The sequence below is a fragment of the Montipora capricornis genome, unplaced genomic scaffold, assembly GCF_036669925.1.
Source record: "Montipora capricornis isolate CH-2021 unplaced genomic scaffold, ASM3666992v2 scaffold_436, whole genome shotgun sequence".
Classification (NCBI taxonomy): domain Eukaryota; kingdom Metazoa; phylum Cnidaria; class Anthozoa; order Scleractinia; family Acroporidae; genus Montipora; species Montipora capricornis.
The window spans coordinates 23,667-45,226 of record NW_027180169.1 but is presented as its reverse complement, the minus strand read 5'-3'; the positions used below and the strand labels follow the sequence as shown (position 1 = coordinate 45,226).

At 35.6% G+C, this 21,560-nt stretch overlaps 1 protein-coding gene across 1 annotated transcript; it reads right to left on the bottom strand.

The window, feature by feature from the left end:
- Window positions 1–1,174: 1,174 nt before the first annotated feature.
- LOC138035903 (uncharacterized) lies at window positions 1,175–2,452 on the bottom strand. The gene has a single exon (XM_068882303.1). It carries the CDS (start codon window positions 2,450–2,452, stop codon window positions 1,175–1,177), a length of 1,278 nt encoding a protein of 425 aa, XP_068738404.1.
- Between the last annotated feature and the right edge of the window lie 19,108 nt (window positions 2,453–21,560).

Genomic DNA, 21,560 nt, shown 5'->3' with positions numbered 1-21,560 from the left:
TTTGATGTAACAAAGTTAGATTTTTCTTTTTGGCATGATTCACAATCTCTTGAAATGGAGGCATACCAAACGAATCAAAATAATTTATCACATTGTCTTTGACATATGTTGCAACCCAATGACTTCCGCTCATATAAGCTGGTTCTAGATTGTAGATGAATAACGCCTGTTTATGGTTATGTGGAACATTTTCATCTCTTGACAGTACATCATTGATTGGTATGTTCAAATATTTGCACCATTTTTTCAGATCGTGATTGGACATAGGTATGTTTTTGTGAAATTTTGGTTTCACAATATTGCCCCCAAAATGGGTATGCCATTGAATGGACTGTTTTTTCCCAATAGTAACCCTTTTCCTTTTTTGGTTGAGGATGTTTTTTTTTTCTACCATTACCAGTCACATATGGCGGATAACTGTAAAATGGAGGGGGGGCTCCAATTCTAGGTGATCCTTCACCATGCAATCTTGGTCTACCTACCCTCGGTGCTCCTCTTCCCGTTAGCTTTTTGACAAGATTCAAAGCCAAAGGTATTCCAATGCTAGCCAACAGAGTGCCTAAAAATCCACCTGATTGTGTTTTAGTAGGTGTTATATGCACACCAGAACCTGTTTGAGCTGCATTGATGATGTCTCTTTGCTGTTTTGTAGTGAACATGTTCAGATATGGCATCAGTTGATTGATTGCTTGGAAAGGTATCATCATGGGTAATGGCATAGAGCCACCTTTTTGACCCGATCCTAACAATTTTTTAGCTCCGGCTTCTGCTAAACCACCAAGAGCACTCAACCCAAGGGTTTTACCAATTGCTGGAAGAGCTCTCATACCAAGTGACAATACGGTGCTCAAAAGACTTCCGCCTACTTGTTTTCTGATATTGGTCTTAGCAAGCTTAATGTCCATTCCTTTGTTCAATTGTCGATTTTTTTGCAATCGTTTTTTCACCATTGCTGGAACATAAAGAGTGTCGTTTCCATTAAGAGAATCATTTGTCAGTCTTAGAACAATTGTTTCCCTTTTATGGTAAGCATTACTCAGATTCTTTTTTTGATTATCTGAAAGTCTTACGTTGATTTCATGAAGTTTAGTCATATAATATATGTTATATAATTCCAGTTACAAATAAATAGGAGTCATTCACTTGATTTCATATTACTGTTTCAGTTGCGGGCTTAAACTATCACCAATTCATTACCCACCTTGTCAATAACAACCGACTCTTCGTACAATACAACTGCATGGACATTGAAATCTGCTGCACTATTGGCACTTATTTTATACCTGAAAATCAACTGTTTAGGGTCTCTTGTTACTTTCTCTGCCTGATATGACAGATCGAAATAGATTAGTGGATATAAACTATTGTAATTAGCTAGATTCAACTGGGTTCCGGTGTTGTAATCATTTTTTCGCATTGCATAAGACATCAGATCATTGAATATTCTCACTTTGCTTTCACTGTCATATTCTGTTTCTGGGTAGAAAACACCATTGCCATATTCGAGTCTGCATGTTGTTAAATAACTGTTTGCGTCTGCTGCATTCAGTTTGAAGGTATCAAGTATATATGGATTTTGAGTTGCAACTCTGGTTTTAGCCCGTTGTAGATAAACAAAAATTGCTTTGACATTGTCAATACTGGAAGAAATCTGAAAAAAACCACTGACTCTAGCAGGTGCTGACACTGCATATAGTTCACGCTGATATGTCCATTTGTGTTCTTTCATGAAAGAGCTTACAAATTTGTCGTACATACTGTCTTTTGGTGTTAATTTTGGAACCCATAAAAGAAATCTGTTAATCACTACTCTGCCGGCATCTGTTCCTGCTGCCATATTGATGAGTTCATTGTCGTTCTGGAGATTCAAATTGAATTGTAACTGCATAGGAACCAACATTTTATCCTGCAACTCTTCAAAAAAACTGTAACGATTGAGAGGTATGATCAAATTCACATTTTTTGCTCCTCCCGTTCCATCATTGTTGGCAGCTTGTGTAAGCACTCTTCTAGATTCATATCCTGAATTGGTATCGGCTGTCGTGTCATCTGTGTCTAAATACCAAAAACTGTTTTTACCGACTGATCTGCTGTAATCATCAGAATATTCCAACAGATTCTTCACAAAAGTGACCTTATGTAGATTGTCAGTATCGTAAACAATTTTCCCAGCACTTTTAATCATCATATGTGAAATCAATGAATGAGATCCGTTTATCACCGTTATTCTATCGGCTGCTGCGTAACCGGCTCCATCTGCTGTTTTTTGTAACTGGAATTGAACCTCGAAATAAGCATTGTACCAATCATAGAAAGAACTCCGGTCGTTGATGGTGAATCTATAACCGTTCTTTTCTTGATGTTGACCGTTACCTGGGGCTCGGATTACATCATCAAGTTGAAATCGCACTAACTCATTTCTTTGCAATAATTCACTTGTTCTAAAAGCCATTTATACTATTGTATTATATAATTTTGCTGTCATGTTATTTATTTGAAAAATCTACGCCTTCTTCCAGATCCTGATATCAATCTATTTAGTATCATATCAGCGCTTTCTTCTTGCTGTTTAATGGGTGAGGATGGAACAATTGCCTTTTGTGTTGTAGCTCCTTTTCTCAAATTTGCCAATTTTTTCATAATTAGGTCTCCTGACTTTTCTGCCACCGTCTTACCAATTTTATCACCTGCATGGGAAACCCCTGATTCTAATGCCTTCTTCGCTAATGGCTTTGCAAATTTCTTGAAAACAGATGATGCCACACTCTTCAGTGGTTTGATAATATTATCAACGACAATCCCAGACCCTTTGTGTTGAAATACAAATTTACCAAGTTTTGGATGGTAAAACCTCTTAAATTCATACGGTTTCATTATACTTTTACATTAGATACTTTTTAGAATTAGTGAAAAAGACGTATCCGCTCCATTTAGATCCACTAATCTTCTTTTTCCATCTGTTATCATGATTCTGATTGATGAAATTGTAGTTTTGTTCACAGGATTAAATGTAACTCTTTGTGGTTCGAGGGTGAAGGAGTAACTTGGTTTTAGTACACTAGTTGAGAATGAATAAATGATGTCTGTTTCTTCGCCGTCAACTAAACTTTCGTTGACCAAATCGCAATGAATATTGAGTACGTCTGTGTCTTGACTGAGATTTGGCACTCTTGGTCCAATATGCGTTCCACTTGCTAATATCTTTTTATCAAAACCGATCAGGTCATTAAAATTACTTGCTCTTAAATCGAGTTGGTAATTTGCAGCTAATGTAACCGTGACTCTGAATGTTGTTTCGTTGAATTCAAGAGTCATCGGATACGTATCACCAGTTTTCGTTAGATTTTTAATGTGTCTGTCAAAGTCCGTATAATTCCATACCCCAGCTGGAAAGGTAATGTCCTTAAAAGTTGAACCATTATCGGAGCTGTATTTGATTAATTGATTTTTGTACCCAGCATTGACATTGAACCAAGTGAATGACATGTTAATGACTCTGTTAAGACCGATAACGTATTGCTTATTATTGTCTAGAGTTACAGGTCTGGTGAAATTTGTTGTAAAATCTTCTGGTTTATTATCCCCTTTATTTTTCACACTGTAAGATGATAAAACTATCTCTCGTTCCATTATGTGATTAGGTTACATTAAATTTTGAAATATTGTTTGTATAATTTACCATATTGTGATTTGTTAATTGTTGTCATTTTCAATAATGTGTCCAATATAGAAACACCCATATTTCGCATGTCAATGCTTGTATTACCAGCCAATATCTCACCAATGATCAAATCCAATTTTTTTATGAGTTCTTTCGGTTTGTTAAAAAATATCACATTGCCACCTTTTTGTTTTTTCCTACCAGAACCTTGCATTGTTTGCATTTTGTTTTGATAATGTTTTATGTATTCATTCAGAGTTCTCATAGCGCGATCCACTCTTTTGTTTTCCTCTTGCCTATCAGCTTCCGTTATATTCCCACTTTTGTATTGCTTTGTAACGTTTCCTTTGTAGGCTTTCAATTGATTTATTTTGAATTTAGCCGCATTGACAATCTTGTCGAGATATTTTTTGTTTTTTCGTTCAGTCATTTCTTGTTGATTTATTACCTTTTCAACAGAATCATAATTTGGTATACCAAGATCACCTAATATCTCATTATCCATATCTTCTTCATCCATTCCATAATCTATCTCATCGTCGTCATCGTATTCTGGTGGTAATTCTGGTTCTTCAGGAAAGTACTTCGGATCAACATACATCTCTTTTTCCCTTCCAGAAGATCTTGTAAAGATTCTTCATATGTTGGCAGTTTTGGCACCAGTTGTTTTTCTTGCTGTGGCAAAACAGGTTGTTCAAATAATTCACCAAGATTCATATCTGGAACTTCATCCTCTATATCAATGCCGTAATCAGGAACTTCTCCTTTCTTCAGTGGTCGTTTTTTCCTTGGCAACCTTAAAGCCTGATTAGTATCAATAACATCATCTAATTTACTTGTAATTGGTTGGAATACTTTTGAAAATCCCTGTTGACTGGTCTTCTGATCAATATCATGCTTTGTAATTGCATTATGGACATAATTGATCTTATCCCCTAATTCAGATTTACTCTTTGCGAGTTCTTTCCACTTAAGTAAACTCATTTATTGTTATATTGTTACGTTACATAAAAATGGAAATTCATATATAAAAAATAACGTTTTACACTGTGTTGAACACCATGTTGAACACCATGTTATACACAACTTTATTGAAACAATGTAACGATTTAATATAAATGAAGATACCTAATTATGATACTGGCGACGATGTTGTCACAAACTTCACACAACTACATGATTTTATGCCTGATCGATGCTTTCGCATGCTCATTTGTGGACCTTCTGGTTCGGGAAAAACAAACACACTGATGCATATGATTTACAATCTGTTGTATTTTGATAAAATATACCTTTATGCAAAAAACTTAGAGCAGTCAAAGTATCAGAATCTCATGGATGATTTCGAACCAATTAGTGATGAAGCTGGTTATGATGTTATTGAAGCACGCAATGATCAAATTATTCCTGTAAATGATCTTGACAGTGAAAGTCAGAAAATTGTGATATTCGACGATTTCGTATGCGACAGAAACCAAAAACCATTAGTCGACTATTTTATACAGGGGAGACATAAAAACTGCTTTTTCATCTATTTGATTCAAAGCTACTATAACACAACAAAAGACATCAGATTAAACTGCTCACATTACGCCATTTATGATTTTCCAAGTGCTAATGAAAAAAGTCGCATATGTAGCGAAAACAATGTATCCAAACAATTATACGAGAAAGCAACTAGAGATCCTTTCAGTTTCATATATATTGACAAACCTAAGAAACGAGTAAAGAAGAATTTTGATGAAAAAATATAAACCAATTATATATATGAGTTACTCCAATGGTAAATTACCTGAAGACACATTTTCACATGAAAAAGTTGTCGAAATAGTAAAAGGATTGCCTGGTGTTGGTTTTAAACTTACTGATGACGGCGATTATGATATGCAGAATAAAAAACTGAGAAATTTAGATTCACCTCAAACAAACACTGACGCTAGTACAAAGAGTTATGTTGATTCTGAGGTTAATAAGACATTAAAACTAGACGGCAGCAGTCCAATGACTGGAGCCCTTAACATGGATAATCGGCGTGTCGAAAATATTGCTCCAGCTAGACATGGTCACAGTGATGCTGTAAGTAGTGTGCATCTACATAGCTTTTATTTTGAATTAAATACAAAAGATGGAAAGATAGAAGCCCAAAATCCGATCGACATGAAAAATAAAAGAATCTCAGGAGTGCAAGATCCAATATTGCATTCAGACGCTACCAATAAATTTTACGTTGACGACTTTATGAATCAAAAAGCGGAAAAATCAGATTTAAACAATTATTTGAAAAGAGACGGTTCAGTTTCTGTTACTGGTGATTTTGACTTTGGAAATAATAAAATCAGCAATCTTGCTGAAGGCACTGGCAATTCTGACGCTGTTACAAAACACCAATTACAAACTGGTTTATCAACCAAACCCAATACAAATCAGGTTGTGCTCCGTGATGGTTCGCAGGACATGACTGGAAATTTAAAAAGGTCACAAAAAAAGATCGTCAATCTTGCTAATCCGACAGGTAGAAATAATGCCACTGGAAAAGGTTATGTTGATCGATTATTTTTAGATTTGCTTCGTTTAGACGGATCCTCTCAAATGACTGGAAATTTGAATATGTCTTTGAATAAAATAAAATTGCGGACAACCAACCAGTGCCAGAGATGTGACTAACAAAGCTTATGTCGATTCCGAGGTTGGAAAAACATTGAAATTGGATGGAAGCGGTGTAATGACGTCTGTTCTAGACATGAACAATCAACGAATAATAAATCTCGGAAGAGCCACACATAATCAAGATGCAATTACTTTGAAGCAAGTAAATGACGCTTTTTCAACTATAAGTACTGCAAACAATAGATACACAGACGAACAAATAGAAAAAATAAGAAATATGTAGACGACGAAATAGTGAAGAGTCACATAACTACTCACACAAACAGAAAAAATGTGCTGAAATATGCTATGGATGATGGGGAATTTACAGAAGATTATGGAATACAGGATGCCAATTTAATCGACTATAATGACTCGCCACATAAAAACAACAAAAAAGCATTTTCATTCAAGGTTCAAAAGGCAACAGATGGTTCCAGTCTGTTCAAAGGACGATTCGATTTTAATCTATTCAAACTGATACGTGACAATTATAGCGATAAATATACTGTGTGTTTAGAAATATATTTCCAAAAAACTGGTTTTGATGTGGAGTTTAATTCATTTCAGGTTACTTTTGAAAAAAGAAACATGAACACCGATAGAACCACTACAGTCAAAACCAACACAGATTATAAATATTATCGCTTTATCATGAACTTATCACCAGATGGTTCTTCACCAACTATCGAAAGACGGTTATATGTAACTGTTCAATCCACTTATGACAATAGAAGCCCAACTCTTTTACCATTGTATGTCCTGATTTACGGTATAAAAGGCGAAGCAAAAAACAACCTTGATTTCACAATTTATGATTACGAATTGGCTTATCAAGTTGTAAATAATCAATTTCAAATGCATGTACCAATCAATATGAATGGTAATAAAATTTTAGGGTTATTTGATAAGATATTACCGTCTTACGCCTATGGAACCACTTCAGAATCATCACTGGGTTGTGATTTTAATATTTCTAGAACAGTACCTCTAACATTTACTAAAATTTATATTGATAAAATAAAAATTTATGCTAAAAAAAATTATCCATCAGAGTCGAATCACGATATAACTTTTTATGGAGACGCTAGTGTATTTTATGACATAGATTTTTCAACAAGCAAAATACTCACTGTCAATATCAATCGATATTTTGAAAACATAACAAACATACGAATAAATTTTGATGATGACGATGGGGATGGCGTAAGATCTTATGTTTACATTATACATTACAAAACATTACTGATTAATTGAATTATATACTGCAACAGTATATGACATTGTATGTAAAAAATTTAGATGGTACACATCTTCTTGACGACAATGGTGACAGAATTGAATACACCATTGACTATCACTCTGATGATGATTTTACCTATCAAGCTCAAGCTCAACTTTCAGTAAACGATGATGGACATATAGAAACTGACAAAAATCTCATCGCAAAAGCCGCTATAAATGACAATCATGTAGTGGTTAAGTCACAGGTGAGTGATATAGTGAGAGCTTCTTTTCGCGATTTTTGGGTTAGTGAATATCTCAGAATGTATTCTAGTTGTACTTATCAAATGGACAGATCTGACAGCCAAAATGTCAAGATGGATTCCTGTAGAAAGGTAGAAACTATATATGACAAAAGCAATGAGGGAAGTGATGCCACTCAAACAGATTCATCGAAACGGCCTACATTATGCACAAAAGCCGAAAAACATAATGGGCATTATTTCATCAAATTTGGTGGATCACAAAAAATGATTAGTCAAGTGGATCTGAATAACGATGCAGTCAATGTATGTATTGTCTACAAATTAAATTCAATAGGCTCATCAAATAGCGGCTGGAACAATGGTCTTTTTGGACATGATAACGCAGGATTTGACAAATTTGTTGCTTATAGCGGATCAAATCTTGTGGTGTCTGGAGCTGACGATGCAAACAAGTGTGTTTATATTGGTCCTGCTGCTAGTTTGCAAAGTTTCTTGAAACTGGGAGATTACAGTGAGAATGATCTCGGCGAACTTAACAAATGGCACTGTTTATCTGTCCACTGGGATAACGAATCATCTGTGAAAACTGAAAAATCAAAAATATACTGGAATAAAATACATATTGGGGATTTTACAGCTGACAATCGAGTGGGAGCAATAACAACCGTTTTTGGAGGTCTGGATGCAAACACAGATATAGCACCTCTCAATGGTGATATCGCCTTTTTCTGTGTTTATCTGGATTTCATTCTAGACGAAAAAACGATATTAGACCATCATACCGTTCTGATGCAAAGATACAATATAACGTAATATATATGTTTATCAATTTATTGCTGGAATATGTGACACACAATTTTGAAAAAACAAAGGAAAAACATCCAAACATTGACGATAAAATATTAAAATCAGCACTTGTTTACAGATACCTGCATTTTTATCATCTCGAAAGAGACGTATCTGTGAATGAGATTCTTGAACTCAATAATGGTGAAATAGGTCTTCTTGGACCAGGTAGTGGCTGTCTAACATGGCTACTTGAAAAGATCTTCGGTTGGATTGATATATTAAATTCACATAGTGTATTACATGATGCTTCCGGGAGGTTTTATGACCACCATAAGCTCGGTAGAGGTTACACTTATGCTATTTCAGAAAAATACACAACTAAACTGATTAAAAGATCACCTTTTTGTGGTCAAGTCAGTGGTATACTATATTGTCTATGCAGACGATTAACAATCTGAACTATATATATGGCAGATCGAAAAAAGAGAATATTTAGCTGGAACCATATTTCAGACAAACTCTCAGAAGATCAGGTCGACGAACTAAAGAGCTATTATAAGGCATACCATAGAAAGTGTTGGGCTTACAAGCAAGCTGTGAAACGTTACAAAAAATTAAAACTGTTAGGAAATACTGTTTCTGTCATAACTGGTACTGGTGGAATTATTAGTGCTGTTGTAACTGGTGGTATAGCCCTAGTAGCAATAAGCACTTGTGCTTTGTTAATCAAGTCTTACATGGATTTCCAATCACTGGATCTTAAAATACAAAATTGTACATACGCATACCAAAGTTATCAGCATCTTTTGAATTCAATAAAAGACATGTTGAGAAGCGGTGATTTTCAACCATCGTTTCACACAGAATTAAAAAATGTAGATGATTTTGTGACTGATGTTTGTCCTAGTGTTGACAAGTTCTACGCTAAATACAATGACAAATTCATTCCTTAACTATTTCATTAATTCGGTCTGATGTCAATGACAGTATGTGTTTCCAATATCGTTCATATGATTGAAGTGTCTTTTTGGATTTACTCGTCTTGACCTTTTCAAAAGGAAGATCAAGCATTTTAAATATTTGTTTTAAAATGAAATTTATGTTAATCATACGCTTTCTGTCTATATTCACAGATTTTACGACCTTACCAATTTCATCAAAAATTCTCAATATTTTATCTCTATTTTTCACGGTTATCTGAAAACCATTTTTTACAGCTACATTATTCATTATGTTTTCTATATGATATTTTCGCTGATAGATTGATTTACGGTGAAATCTGTGTTTATTCTGACAAAAATCAACAAATTCTATTAAAGGTGTATAACCTTGTACTGTTCCGCATTTTTTGCAAACTATGATATTATCTTTCACTATCTCTGGCTGATCGCAACATTGCTCAATTTCTTTCGTATGTTTCGAGATTTGCTTATTACAAAATGGACAGACCACTTCTTCCATATTGACAAGTTCGTCATGCAGTTCTTTACAACTCATTATACTATTATATGAGATATTATTTTAAAACCATACTGCCTCGCCACGGCATGGATTCGCAGAAATATAAAACATATAAATTTCCAAGAATACGAGACCAGAAATGACCACGCCCATGTGACCACGCCCATATGATGGGCCACAAATGCTGGACAACATATGTTAAGTAGCATGGGAATTGGCGCGTTTAAGCGCATTTTGCAAAATGCGCTGAAACCGCCAATTCCCTATACTACTAGTATCGAAAGCTAATAGATCGCTGAGGCTAATTTCGCGCGCTTGTAGGGACTTCTTTCGATATGCCCACGTTAAATGTTCTTTAGTGTTCATTAGTTAGATCCCAAATAGAGCATACCTAATTAGTTTGGTCGCCACATACTAGGAGGAACATTGATATGATTGCGGGTCCAGAGGAGAGCTACAAGCCCCATTTTAAAATCTGACAGAGACATGACAACGGATTGAAAGAATGGAATTGTACACTCTAGAGCAAAGATTGATAATTAACAATTATCATTCGATGTACTTTTCCCTTAATGGCTGAAAGCCCACCACGTGACCTGCAGATAACTGCGTATAAATAAGTCTTTTGCTGCAAATAATATTCTGCTCATGCGAAATTGAAACCACGCTCTTGTGTGAAAATGGCAGTTCGCTTTCCTGAGATTTCAGAAAGTGATTTATTTGTTGGGAATTGTGAAAAACAAACTCAGAGACTTGGCAGTGTCTCGCAGATCACTTAGTTGCCTCTGCCTTCGTCTTGGCAAATAATTGATCTGCTCGCCACTGACAAATCACAATATTTTGCTCCGTCTTGCCCAATAATTGTTAATAATTCGCCAAAGTCGAGCCTGCTCGAGGTACATAACATTTTTAGCATAATGAGATAGGTGATTATTTGAAAAATGGGCATTTTCCTAAAAAGCATAATAAATTTCTTTAATTTTGGATATCAGTAGTTACTTAAATTTCTATTAATCCATTCTATTTCTAATATTATTACTCTAATCTCTAAGAAGATTTGACTGTCAGTAATTATGCCAGAACCACTCGTGTTCAGTTTTCAACTTTTAATATTATTTCGTCTAGTTGGAATAAACACTTTATTTAGCTCTCAGAATTCAAAGCAGACCACACCACCCTCCGTTGTCTGTTTCCGAGTTTATGAATAATTGTTATAAACAGTGCCTTTCAGTTTATAATATTATCCGAAAGGCCTTAAAAGTCTAATCATTTGCTATAGGAATTATTGCAAAGGCAGCACTTTCTCCTCAGTTATTGAAAGACCCTGAATGTTTGGTCCGGTATGGTAGTCTGATGCTAATTCAGCTAATCGGTCGCTGTCCAACTGAAAAAAACGGTGTTAAAAAAAAAACAAAACAAAACAAGTCCCATTGCCAAATTTAGCAAAAGCAAAACATAAAGAATACAAGTGTTGCCAAATATTAAACCTTCTGGTTTTGGAGTTTCATTATAATTACCCTCTTTTTAGAAAAGATTATTAGTACTAGATAATTTAATAATTTATTTAATACTGTTAGTCGATTGATCACTTCTTTTGGTAGTTAATTAGTTAGTTAGTTAGTTAGTTAGTTAGTTAGTAAGGTTGTACTCTTAATCTTTTTTTATTAATTATTATAGGTGAGATATTTTTAGAATTATTATAAAGCGTTATTTTTGGTTTTTTTTATTTATTTATTTTTTGCCACGGAAAGAAGAAATTAAAATACAAACATGAACAATCAAAAAGAGAAGATGGAAAGAAAAATTATTGAATTACATTCATGGCGAGAAGGCCTAAAAGAAACTACTAAGCTTATGTAAATTAGGCCTCCCCAAGTAAAAGCATCTATCGTTGACATGCAACTTGGCAACGGAGAATACAATTATTACAAACATTTAGTTATTTAACGTGTTGAAATATAAAGTAATGAACGAAAATTAAAAACAGTTTGAACTTACAAGTTGGTAATGAAGCATACAATTACAAACACTTAGTCATTTAATTTAGGTGTTGAAATATGTAAACAGTTGTGAAAGTAAAATTACAGGGTGAAACCAATTTGACACAGGAAGAACAAAATACTTAATTTTCAAAATAGTTGTTAAAAAAGAATGACTTAAGTGCTTTCTTGAAGGAAGCTGTTGAGGAAGAATTGATTATATCAATGTCAAGAGAATTGTAAAATTTAGGTCCCTGATAGAAAACAGAAAATTGTTTAATGTTAGTCCGACAGAAAGGCAAACGAAATGCATGAGGGTTTCTCAAATAATATGTTTGAATTTGACTGTTTAGAGTGAATTTGCTGGCTAACTTGGGAGGAAGAGTTCGAATTTGATAGGAGAACATGAATTGACCAAGTTGTAACAGGTTAAGATCATGGAATTTTAGGATTCCAAGTTTCTTAAGCATTAAAATGAGATTTATCTATGATTCTCACCACTCTTTTCTGCAATTTTACCAATCGAACAAGGTTAGTTTTATAGGCGGACGCCCAAATTATATTACAGCAAAAGAAGCAAGGATAAACAAGTGAATAGTGCAATACACGTAAAGAGTATGAAGATAAATAAAAACTTGATTTGTGTATCATTTCAATTGATTTCGACACTTTGTTAGCTACATGAGAGATCTCAGACTTCCAGGTTACGTTTTCATCGATGATTACACCCAAGAAAACTGTTTCTTTAACTTGATCAATTTGTTGTTCATTTATCAAAATTTGAAAATTATAACTTCTACGTTTTTGGTTTGGTTTGAACACTATGAACCTGGTCTTTTTAAGATTCAGTGAAAGCTTATTAACCCTAAACCATATTGACAACTTATTTAACTCGATATTCAGCTGATTAACCAAATATTCAGGATCTTTACCAGACAGAAAAACGTTGGTATCGTCCGAGAATAAAATCAGTTGTAGTGCCGCAGATGCATTGACTATATCATTAATGTAAAGAAGAAAAAATAAAGGCCCTAGAATAGAGCCCTGAGGAACCCCACAGGATATATTAAAGAGAGAAGAAACATGACCGTTGAAATCTACAAATTGTAATCTCTTAGAAAAATAGCTTTTTACCCATTTTAAGGCCAGTCCACGTATACCATAGTGTTCAAGCTGTATCGAATGCTTTTGAGAGATCAAGGAAAATACCAACAGCTATATCACCACAATCTAAAGCAGAGGAAATCTTATCATACAAATCAATCAAAGCAAGTGTAGGGGAGTGATTTTTCCTGAAGCCATATTGCTCATCACAAAGGACATTTAAATTAGTTAAATAATCACTTAAACGGTTATAAATTATTCTCAAGAAATTTCGAAAACTAGGCAGAACTGAAACAGGTCTATAGTTAGTGAACAACGACTGGTCATTAGCTTTGAATAAAGGTATTAGCCGTGCTATCTTCATTTGATCTGGTACAATACCATGAGCAATTGACAAGTTAATAATGTGAGCCGAAGGTTTAGAGATTAATTGGATAGATTTCTTTATGAGGGACACTGGAATGTTATCATAACCCGCAGCTTTGTTGGATGCAAATGATTGAGCAATGGCAATGATTTCTTTAGGGGCACCCAACGAGAATATAGTTCAAAACCACTTAGACATAGCATTGTTAAACGTATTTTCGTATTTAAACGGTAGTTATAGGCATTTTTATCCCCGAAAAAGTTTTCGTCTGTTCGGATTCCCTAGCTGAAAGTCTAGTGATCCGAAAATTATACGGATCAAAAATTACCTTTTCGAAAATTTCAGCCAGAAAAAAGGCTCCCGAAAATTCTAGGTGACCTTTTAAGTGTAAAAATCCGTTAAAAATGGACAATTATACCATGTTTTAGATGTTCGAAAATCCTAGGACAGGCAGGCAAGCAAGGAATTTTACCACAAATGTTCCGAAAATTCTAGATCTCAAATCGTCTTCCGAACAGATATTTTCCGAAAATTGACGTTGGGTGCCCCTGTTTCTTCTTTTGTTGCAGGATAGAAAAAGATAGATTTTGAAAAAGATCCCGAAAGAAAGTCTTTATGAGAAAAAGGATGAGATTGTATTTCTTTTGCAAGGTTAGGACCAATACTGGAGAAATATTTACAAAATTTATTCGCGATGTTAACTGGATCAGATATTTCTTGACCATCAGATGTGAATATTGAGAATACTTTAGGCTTTTATTTCTTCAGATTCAAGATGTCATTAAGAATTTTCCAAGTAGCATGGGTATTTGATTTTGGATATTCTAATTTCTTCTCATAATATGATCGTCTAGCCGATCTCAAAATGTGATTTAATTTGTTTTTGAAAGACATATAGAGTAAATTGTTATTCTGTGTCGGTTTATGAAGGAATTGTTTATAAAGTTTATATTTCCTTTTAATCGACTTGAGAAGAGCTTTAGTTAACACGGTTTTTTAATAGATCTCTTCTCCGGAATCAATTTCCTAACAGGAAAACAGTCATTGTATATTTCGGTATTTTTTTTAAAGAAAACTGGTGTATGCAGTATGTGGATCATTATAACCTGCGAGTGAAGACCACAGACAGATTAACTGGGTTCTTATCTCGGACAAAAATGGGATCTTGTCCAGAATGATGTCCTAGAGTGTTGTCCGAATGAATAGAAAAAACAGGAAGGTGATCTGAGATATCAGTAAACAATAAACCACTTCTCGAACGAACAAAGAGATTGTTTACAAAAATATTAGCTATTAAAGTAGCCGTGTGAGCGGTGATACGTGTGGGACGTGTAATCAGAGAGAGTAACATATTAGAATACATTTCATCAAGAAATTGGCTCGTAGAATGATGGTGTTGGTAGTTCATTAAATTAATGTTGAAATCGCCCAATAAAAAACATATCTTATTTTCCCTAGAGATTTTGCCTAACGATTCATTGATTTTGGTCAAGAATTCGTCAACACTTTGGTTGGGTGGTCGGTAAACCATTCCAACAATTATGTTTTTAACCCCTGGTCTTAACACCTCAATAAACAATGATTCAGCGATGTCAACATCACTGAAAAAAAAAATCCTCTCACTGTTTAAACTCAATATCATTAGAAACATATAGTCCTACACCGCCACTAGGTCTACTTTGCCTATATTTGTGGACAAACCTAAAGCCATCAATATCAACCGAGTGAAAAGAATCGCTCAGCCAGGTCTCAGAAATACTGACCATAGAAAAATCAATCTCTAAAGATGATGATAAATTAGTCAGGTTATTTACATTACGCTGGAGACTACGAATATTCAAATGAAGTAAAGAAAAATGGGCATCTGAATATTGTTCAAGTTTAAGAATTTCGTTAAATTTATTTTCTACAAAGTAATCGCACGGTGTCTCTCTTGCATTGAAATGAATGCCAGGGTCAAGACTGTCAGACTGAGTCAGAGAAGCGTTTAAGTTCGTGAGAATAGATAGGATTGTAATAAAGACTAGAAAACCTCTCGGGATTGAAGTGAACAGGATCATTCTGAAGTTCATAAAGAGCAAGTGAAAAGCTAGAATTATTGAGGTGATTAAAAGGGAGTATATTCGTTAATGTAATTTCAAACATGCTACGTTTGCAAATTAACAAAAAAAAAAAACAGTAAATAAACTTATCTGGAGTTAGAGGGTTTATCTTTCACAATTAATTTGTCCAAGACAAAGTACGCAGTTTTCCCTTTTCTTTTGGCTTCCTCCAATTGTGGTCGCTGTTCATCTCTCTTCTCAAGGGTTTCCTGAGCAAGATCTTCCTTCATGTAGATCCCAGCGGGTTTAATTCTCCTCGAACTTTTGATGATCAGTTCCTTCTGCTTCCAGTCTCGAAGCCGGCAAACAATTGTACGAGGACGTCTCCTAGTACCAGTAACAATCTTACCAACACGATGGGTACGTTCAATGCACGGCTCGAATTCCAAACTAAGTTTATCTTTGAGGACTTCTTTTACTTTTTCCTCTGTAACATCCCACGATTCGTTCTCCGCCTCCAATATCCCATCAACTCGGATGCAAGTCAGGGACGGCGGAGAGTATCTTGAATTAAAGGGGGAGGGGAGGGGGGTGGCTAACAAGCAAGCGCCGGAGATGCTGACTTGTTGGGGTTCTGGGGAAATTCGTCGCCAGAAAATTTTAAAATCTTGAAGCTCGGAAATGCTACTTTCAGCATTCTTGACATCAAAAAAATAAACGTGGATCAACTGTGAAATGACAGATGTTTTACTTCTTATTTTTGTTATTTGCTTAAAATAGAGGGAGGGGGGGGGGGGGGGTAAGCCCCTTCAGCCCCCCAGGCTCCGCCGACCCTGAAAGCTGTGCCAAGAGAAGCAAAAATGGAGGAGGTGTGATAGAAAAACGCGAGAATCCAAATTAACTTTTCTTTTTACTCCAATCGGAGAACAACGAGCTTCAAATTTTTGCAAGTCACTGATCTGAAGAAATAGCAATGTCAGTAGTTTCAAGGCATTTTGTTTTAATTCAACAGGGGTTTCCTTGAACTATTTGCAAGGAAGCATTGGTAAAGAAAAGCGTTGACTTGCTCTTAAGTTTGACTTTTTCTTTCAATCATAAGAGTGCAGGTCGTGATCATGCTGCTCAAACGTTATATCAAAATCTCACAACACCGGAAGTCTAATAGCTCATGTGGTAGAGCAGCCGATTAATTGATAGGAGGATCATTGGTCGGAAGCCTTTAATGTTAGCAGCACGTGCCCAACAGGAATCAAACTTAATAGCAATTGTGATTAATTCCTGGCCTTTTCTCGCGCTCTTCACTACAGCTGCAGCTTTTCAGTGCTTTTTACTCTTTCTTATTGGTTCACTTAAACGTGTTCGTCGTTTATGATTGGACAAAGAACAAGTCTAGGTTTCAGTGTTAGAATAGAACAGAACAGAATCTTTATTTATACGCAATAAGAATTAAAGCTAAAAAGCTTGTGGGGTCGTTTACTTAACAAAATAATTACTCGTCCAATTAAAGACTATTAAGTATAACTAAAACACATTTCTAAAAACATTCTAATAGATCCCAATTTTTAAAATGCAAACTAAGTAAGAAACTAATACTAACATTAATTTTTTTTTGTTACTTCTCTACTTAAAAATACGTGTTATCAGTTAATTTCTTCCTAACTGCTGAACACGATAAACCAGTGAAAGCAAGGCTCCTGCAGTGATCATTTCTCCTGAGTAATCTAAGAAGTCTCTTGAGGTCAATACTACCTACATTTTTTTACATGATGTTTATCAAAGTCCGGCTTCGGGGCCTGGCCGGGGACATTGCATTGTGTTCTTGGGCAAGACACTTTACTCTCACGGTGCCTCTCTCCACCCAGGTGTATAATTGGGTACCGGCGTACTGCTGGGGGTAACCCTGTGATGGACTAGCATCCCATCCAGGGGGAGTATAAATACTCCTAGTCGCTTAATGCTACTGAAACCGGAGATAAGCGCCGGCCTGATGGGCCTTCTGGCTCGTAAGCAGTGACTTTACCTCATCAAGGTTCCATACCACTGAGCCTCGATATACCAGTGAGTCTTTTAACAATCTAGCATTGAATCTGTAGGTATCGTGATTGCTTCTGGGTCTCTTACTGAATAGCTACATTCCGGTTCTATGAAGATGCTATTAATTAGACATTCAGGTATTGAGACTATGCTTGCTTTATAAAATAGTTTAAATATTTGAAATTTGTAATCTAAACTGATCGTATTCCATCCCGCAACGTTGAGAGCTTCACTAGATGCCGTATATTTGGATAAGTTGTAGACAATTTTTGCTGCTATACAGTGAACTTTCTCAATTGAGTACAGAAGATCTGAATTTTTACACGAACCCCATAAAATAATACCATACTTGATAGAAGGTAAGATTACTCTAAAATAGAATTTAAAAAAGGACAGCTTTGGGTAAAAATCTTGAGCGCTTCTATTTTTTTTGCAAAGTTTTTCTTTAGTTGTAGCGTATGTAGTATCCAAGTAAGCGTGTCGACCACGATCATACGTCCAAAAAAACCAGATTTTGTGAACTACAGTCTCGGACAAAATTGTTGAAACACTTTACAATGTCTTGCCCTCCCACAATGTTGTTTTGGCAATTGGGCTCAGAAACTCGCGTTAAAACAACATTGTGAGGGGAGAGTGAGCTGCGAAAGCTTCAGATCTGTATAGTCGTGTACTGTTCCAACGAATTTTGTCACAGACTGTATTTGTGAGGAATTTAAACTATTTATAGGACGTGCTGACAGGGTCATAAGTGACACAACTTTACAGTCGCCTTTATAACCGGTACGATAGTGCTGTTTAACGTTTTTATTCGTAACTGAGTTTGATGTACAGTGTTCGAATTTCTTTTGTTATATATCCACAATGATAAAATAAGCGAAATTGTTTAGATTTAGCTAAGAAGAGAGTCATGATCTGAAATATGGTTTTTCTTGCTGCCATTGATAGCGTGACAAGGGCACGAGCGTATTTGTTTTATCTCGCATTCAAAGGTTTTCTCTTCGTAAAGTAGCTAAAACGCGCTACATTTTTCCTAAAAGCGATTGGAGATTAATCAGTGACGATTTTCCTGGAAAGAAAAGCACATACAAAGGTTTAACAGTTAAGAGAAAACCTATCCCGCCATTGTTTAACAGAGGACGCCCATGGAAGTTATGTTATAGAAGGCAAGGGAGGCGGGGTTTCTACAATTGCTGTCCTTTCCAACTTCTAAAGGATATTACTGCCTACAATGAGGTCGTATAAAATACTAACTGATGCGGTATTTTACATAAAATGACGATGTATCGCCAACTGTCAAATATTGTTACGGCTTAAAATTAGTTTGCACATATATGTATTACCCGGCCCAATGTTACGCGAGTAAAACTTCGTAAGACCCGGGAAATTTAAAATAATACTTTTTATGTTCGTACAGTTTTTATTTTATAACTCTTCGACAATTTCTGTCGGTGAGAGACATGGAAATACAGGAAACACAAGTTATAGTTATGAAAAACACTAATTTTGCACAAGGATAGAAACTTATGACACGTGATGTAAAAGCTTGTTTACTTTAGTTCATTGCGTGAGCAACTTTGTACCAAAATGGTGACACGCACAGTTGAAAACGTTACTGTATTAGACGGTTTCTACTGACTGTTTTTTCATAACAACTCCATTGTAGGCTAATTTGATATCGCTTAACAATTTTTCAAGTCGAATTTCGCTAGACAAAACCAACAAGAGAAGAAAACAACGACATTGTGTTAGTGTGCACGAGTCACCACTGTATTAATTAAATTTAGCAGGATCCTTTTTCTCAGTGCATTGACAACGTCACCATGCACATTTGCCTCAAAAATGGCTATTTTCTCTACTATAGTGTCCAAAACAATCGATTCACCTTCTGTATTCACTGCCCTTTCTGACTGTTTTATCGTCGTGGTTCAATTGTGCATATTTCTCACCAAAAAAGCTTTCTTAAAAATGGTGACTCGTTGGTGACTCGTTGAATTACAGATGCACGCTAATTAACTTTGTGAGAAGATCAAGGCCGAATAAAACGGGAGCATGGGGAAATACACTGTTGTTCTTTTTCGGGAATTTGTGCCGCATGAAATGAATGAAAAGACTTTCGACAAGCGAACGCGTATCTAACAAGGGTGAACTCTTCCTTGCTGGTGCAAAATATTGGAGAATCGGGTTAAAAGTCAATATCCCGTGCGGAATGTTATTTGAGTGTAGGTAAATGAACTTTGTGACCTTCCAAAAGAAGTGAAAAATCGTGCCGTGCGTTAATTTAGGGACACCAACGAACGTCATTTGAGAGAATCACTTCATCGCTGTCAGTACTTACAGTATCAACCAAAGTGATCGTGGTCGTACCAGGATTACAAAACGGTTGGAAAACAGAGATTAGAGGAGTTATAAAGTGTTTTGCCGCAACCAGCAACCCCAGTTACCAAGATATTACGATATTTTCCTTCACGCAATAAAACTCGAACGGCCTCTGCTAATTCATCCTGGTTAAGGTCGTTCCTAAGCAGAACATGCTCAGCCACAGTCAACCTTTTATGAAAAGGCTTTCTTTTTTGAACGAGAAACAACCAACCTAATTCAAACAAACCTGAACATGATGTATGTTTCCATATGGCGCAACATCTCACTCTGGGCCGCTATAAATCAAGGGTTTCCTTCTCCTAAAATGTAGCATATTTCCCGCCAATTCTTTTCATAACTGAAATTCCTCAAAAATACAGTCTCGGACAAAATTGTTGAAACACTTTACAATTTCTTGCCCTCCCACAATGTTGTTTTGGCAATTGGGCTCAGAAACTCGCGTTAAAACAACATTGTGAGGGGAGAGTGAGCTGCGAAAGCTTCAGATCTGTATAGTCGTGTACTGTTCCAACGAATTTTGTCACAGACTGTATTTGTGAGGAATTTAAACTATTTATAGGACGTGCTGACAGGGTCATAAGTGACACAACTTTACAGTCGCCTTTATAACCGGTACGATAGTGCTGTTTAACGTTTTTATTCGTAACTGAGTTTGATGTACAGTGTTCGAATTTCTTTTGTTATATATCCACAATGATAAAATAAGCGAAATTGTTTAGATTTAGCTAAGAAGAGAGTCATGATCTGAAATATGGTTTTTCTTGCTGCCATTGATAGCGTGACAAGGGCACGAGCGTATTTGTTTTATCTCGCATTCAAAGGTTTTCTCTTCGTAAAGTAGCTAAAACGCGCTACATTTTTCCTAAAATCGTTTGGAGATTAATCAGTGACGATTTTACTGGAAAGAAATGCTCATACAAAGGTTTAACAGTTAAGAGAAAACCTATCCCGCCATTGTTTAACAGAGGACGCCCATGGAAGTTATGTTATAGAAGGCAAGGGAGGCGGGGTTTCTACAATTGCTGTCCTTTCCAACTTCTAAAGGATATTACTGCCTACAATGAGGTCGTATAAAATACTAACTGATGCGGTATTTTACATAAAATGACGATGTATCGCCAACTGTCAAATATTGTTACGGCTTAAAATTAGTTTGCACATATATGTATTACCCGGCCCAATGTTACGCGAGTAAAACTTCGTAAGACCCGGGAAATTTAAAATAATACTTTTTATGTTCGTACAGTTTTTATTTTATAACTCTTCGACAATTTCTGTCGGTGAGAGACATGGAAATACAGGAAACACAAGTTATAGTTATGAAAAACACTAATTTTGCACAAGGATAGAAACTTATGACACGTGATGTAAAAGCTTGTTTACTTTAGTTCATTGCGTGAGCAACTTTGTACCAAAATGGTGACACGCAGTTTGAAAACCTTACTGTATTAGACGGTTTCTACGGACTGTTTTTTCATAACAACTCCATTGTAGGCTAATTTGATATCGCTTAACAATTTTTCAAGTCGAATTTCGCTAGACAAAACCAACAAGAGAAGAAAACAACGACATTGTGTTAGTGTGCACGAGTCACCACTGTATTAATTA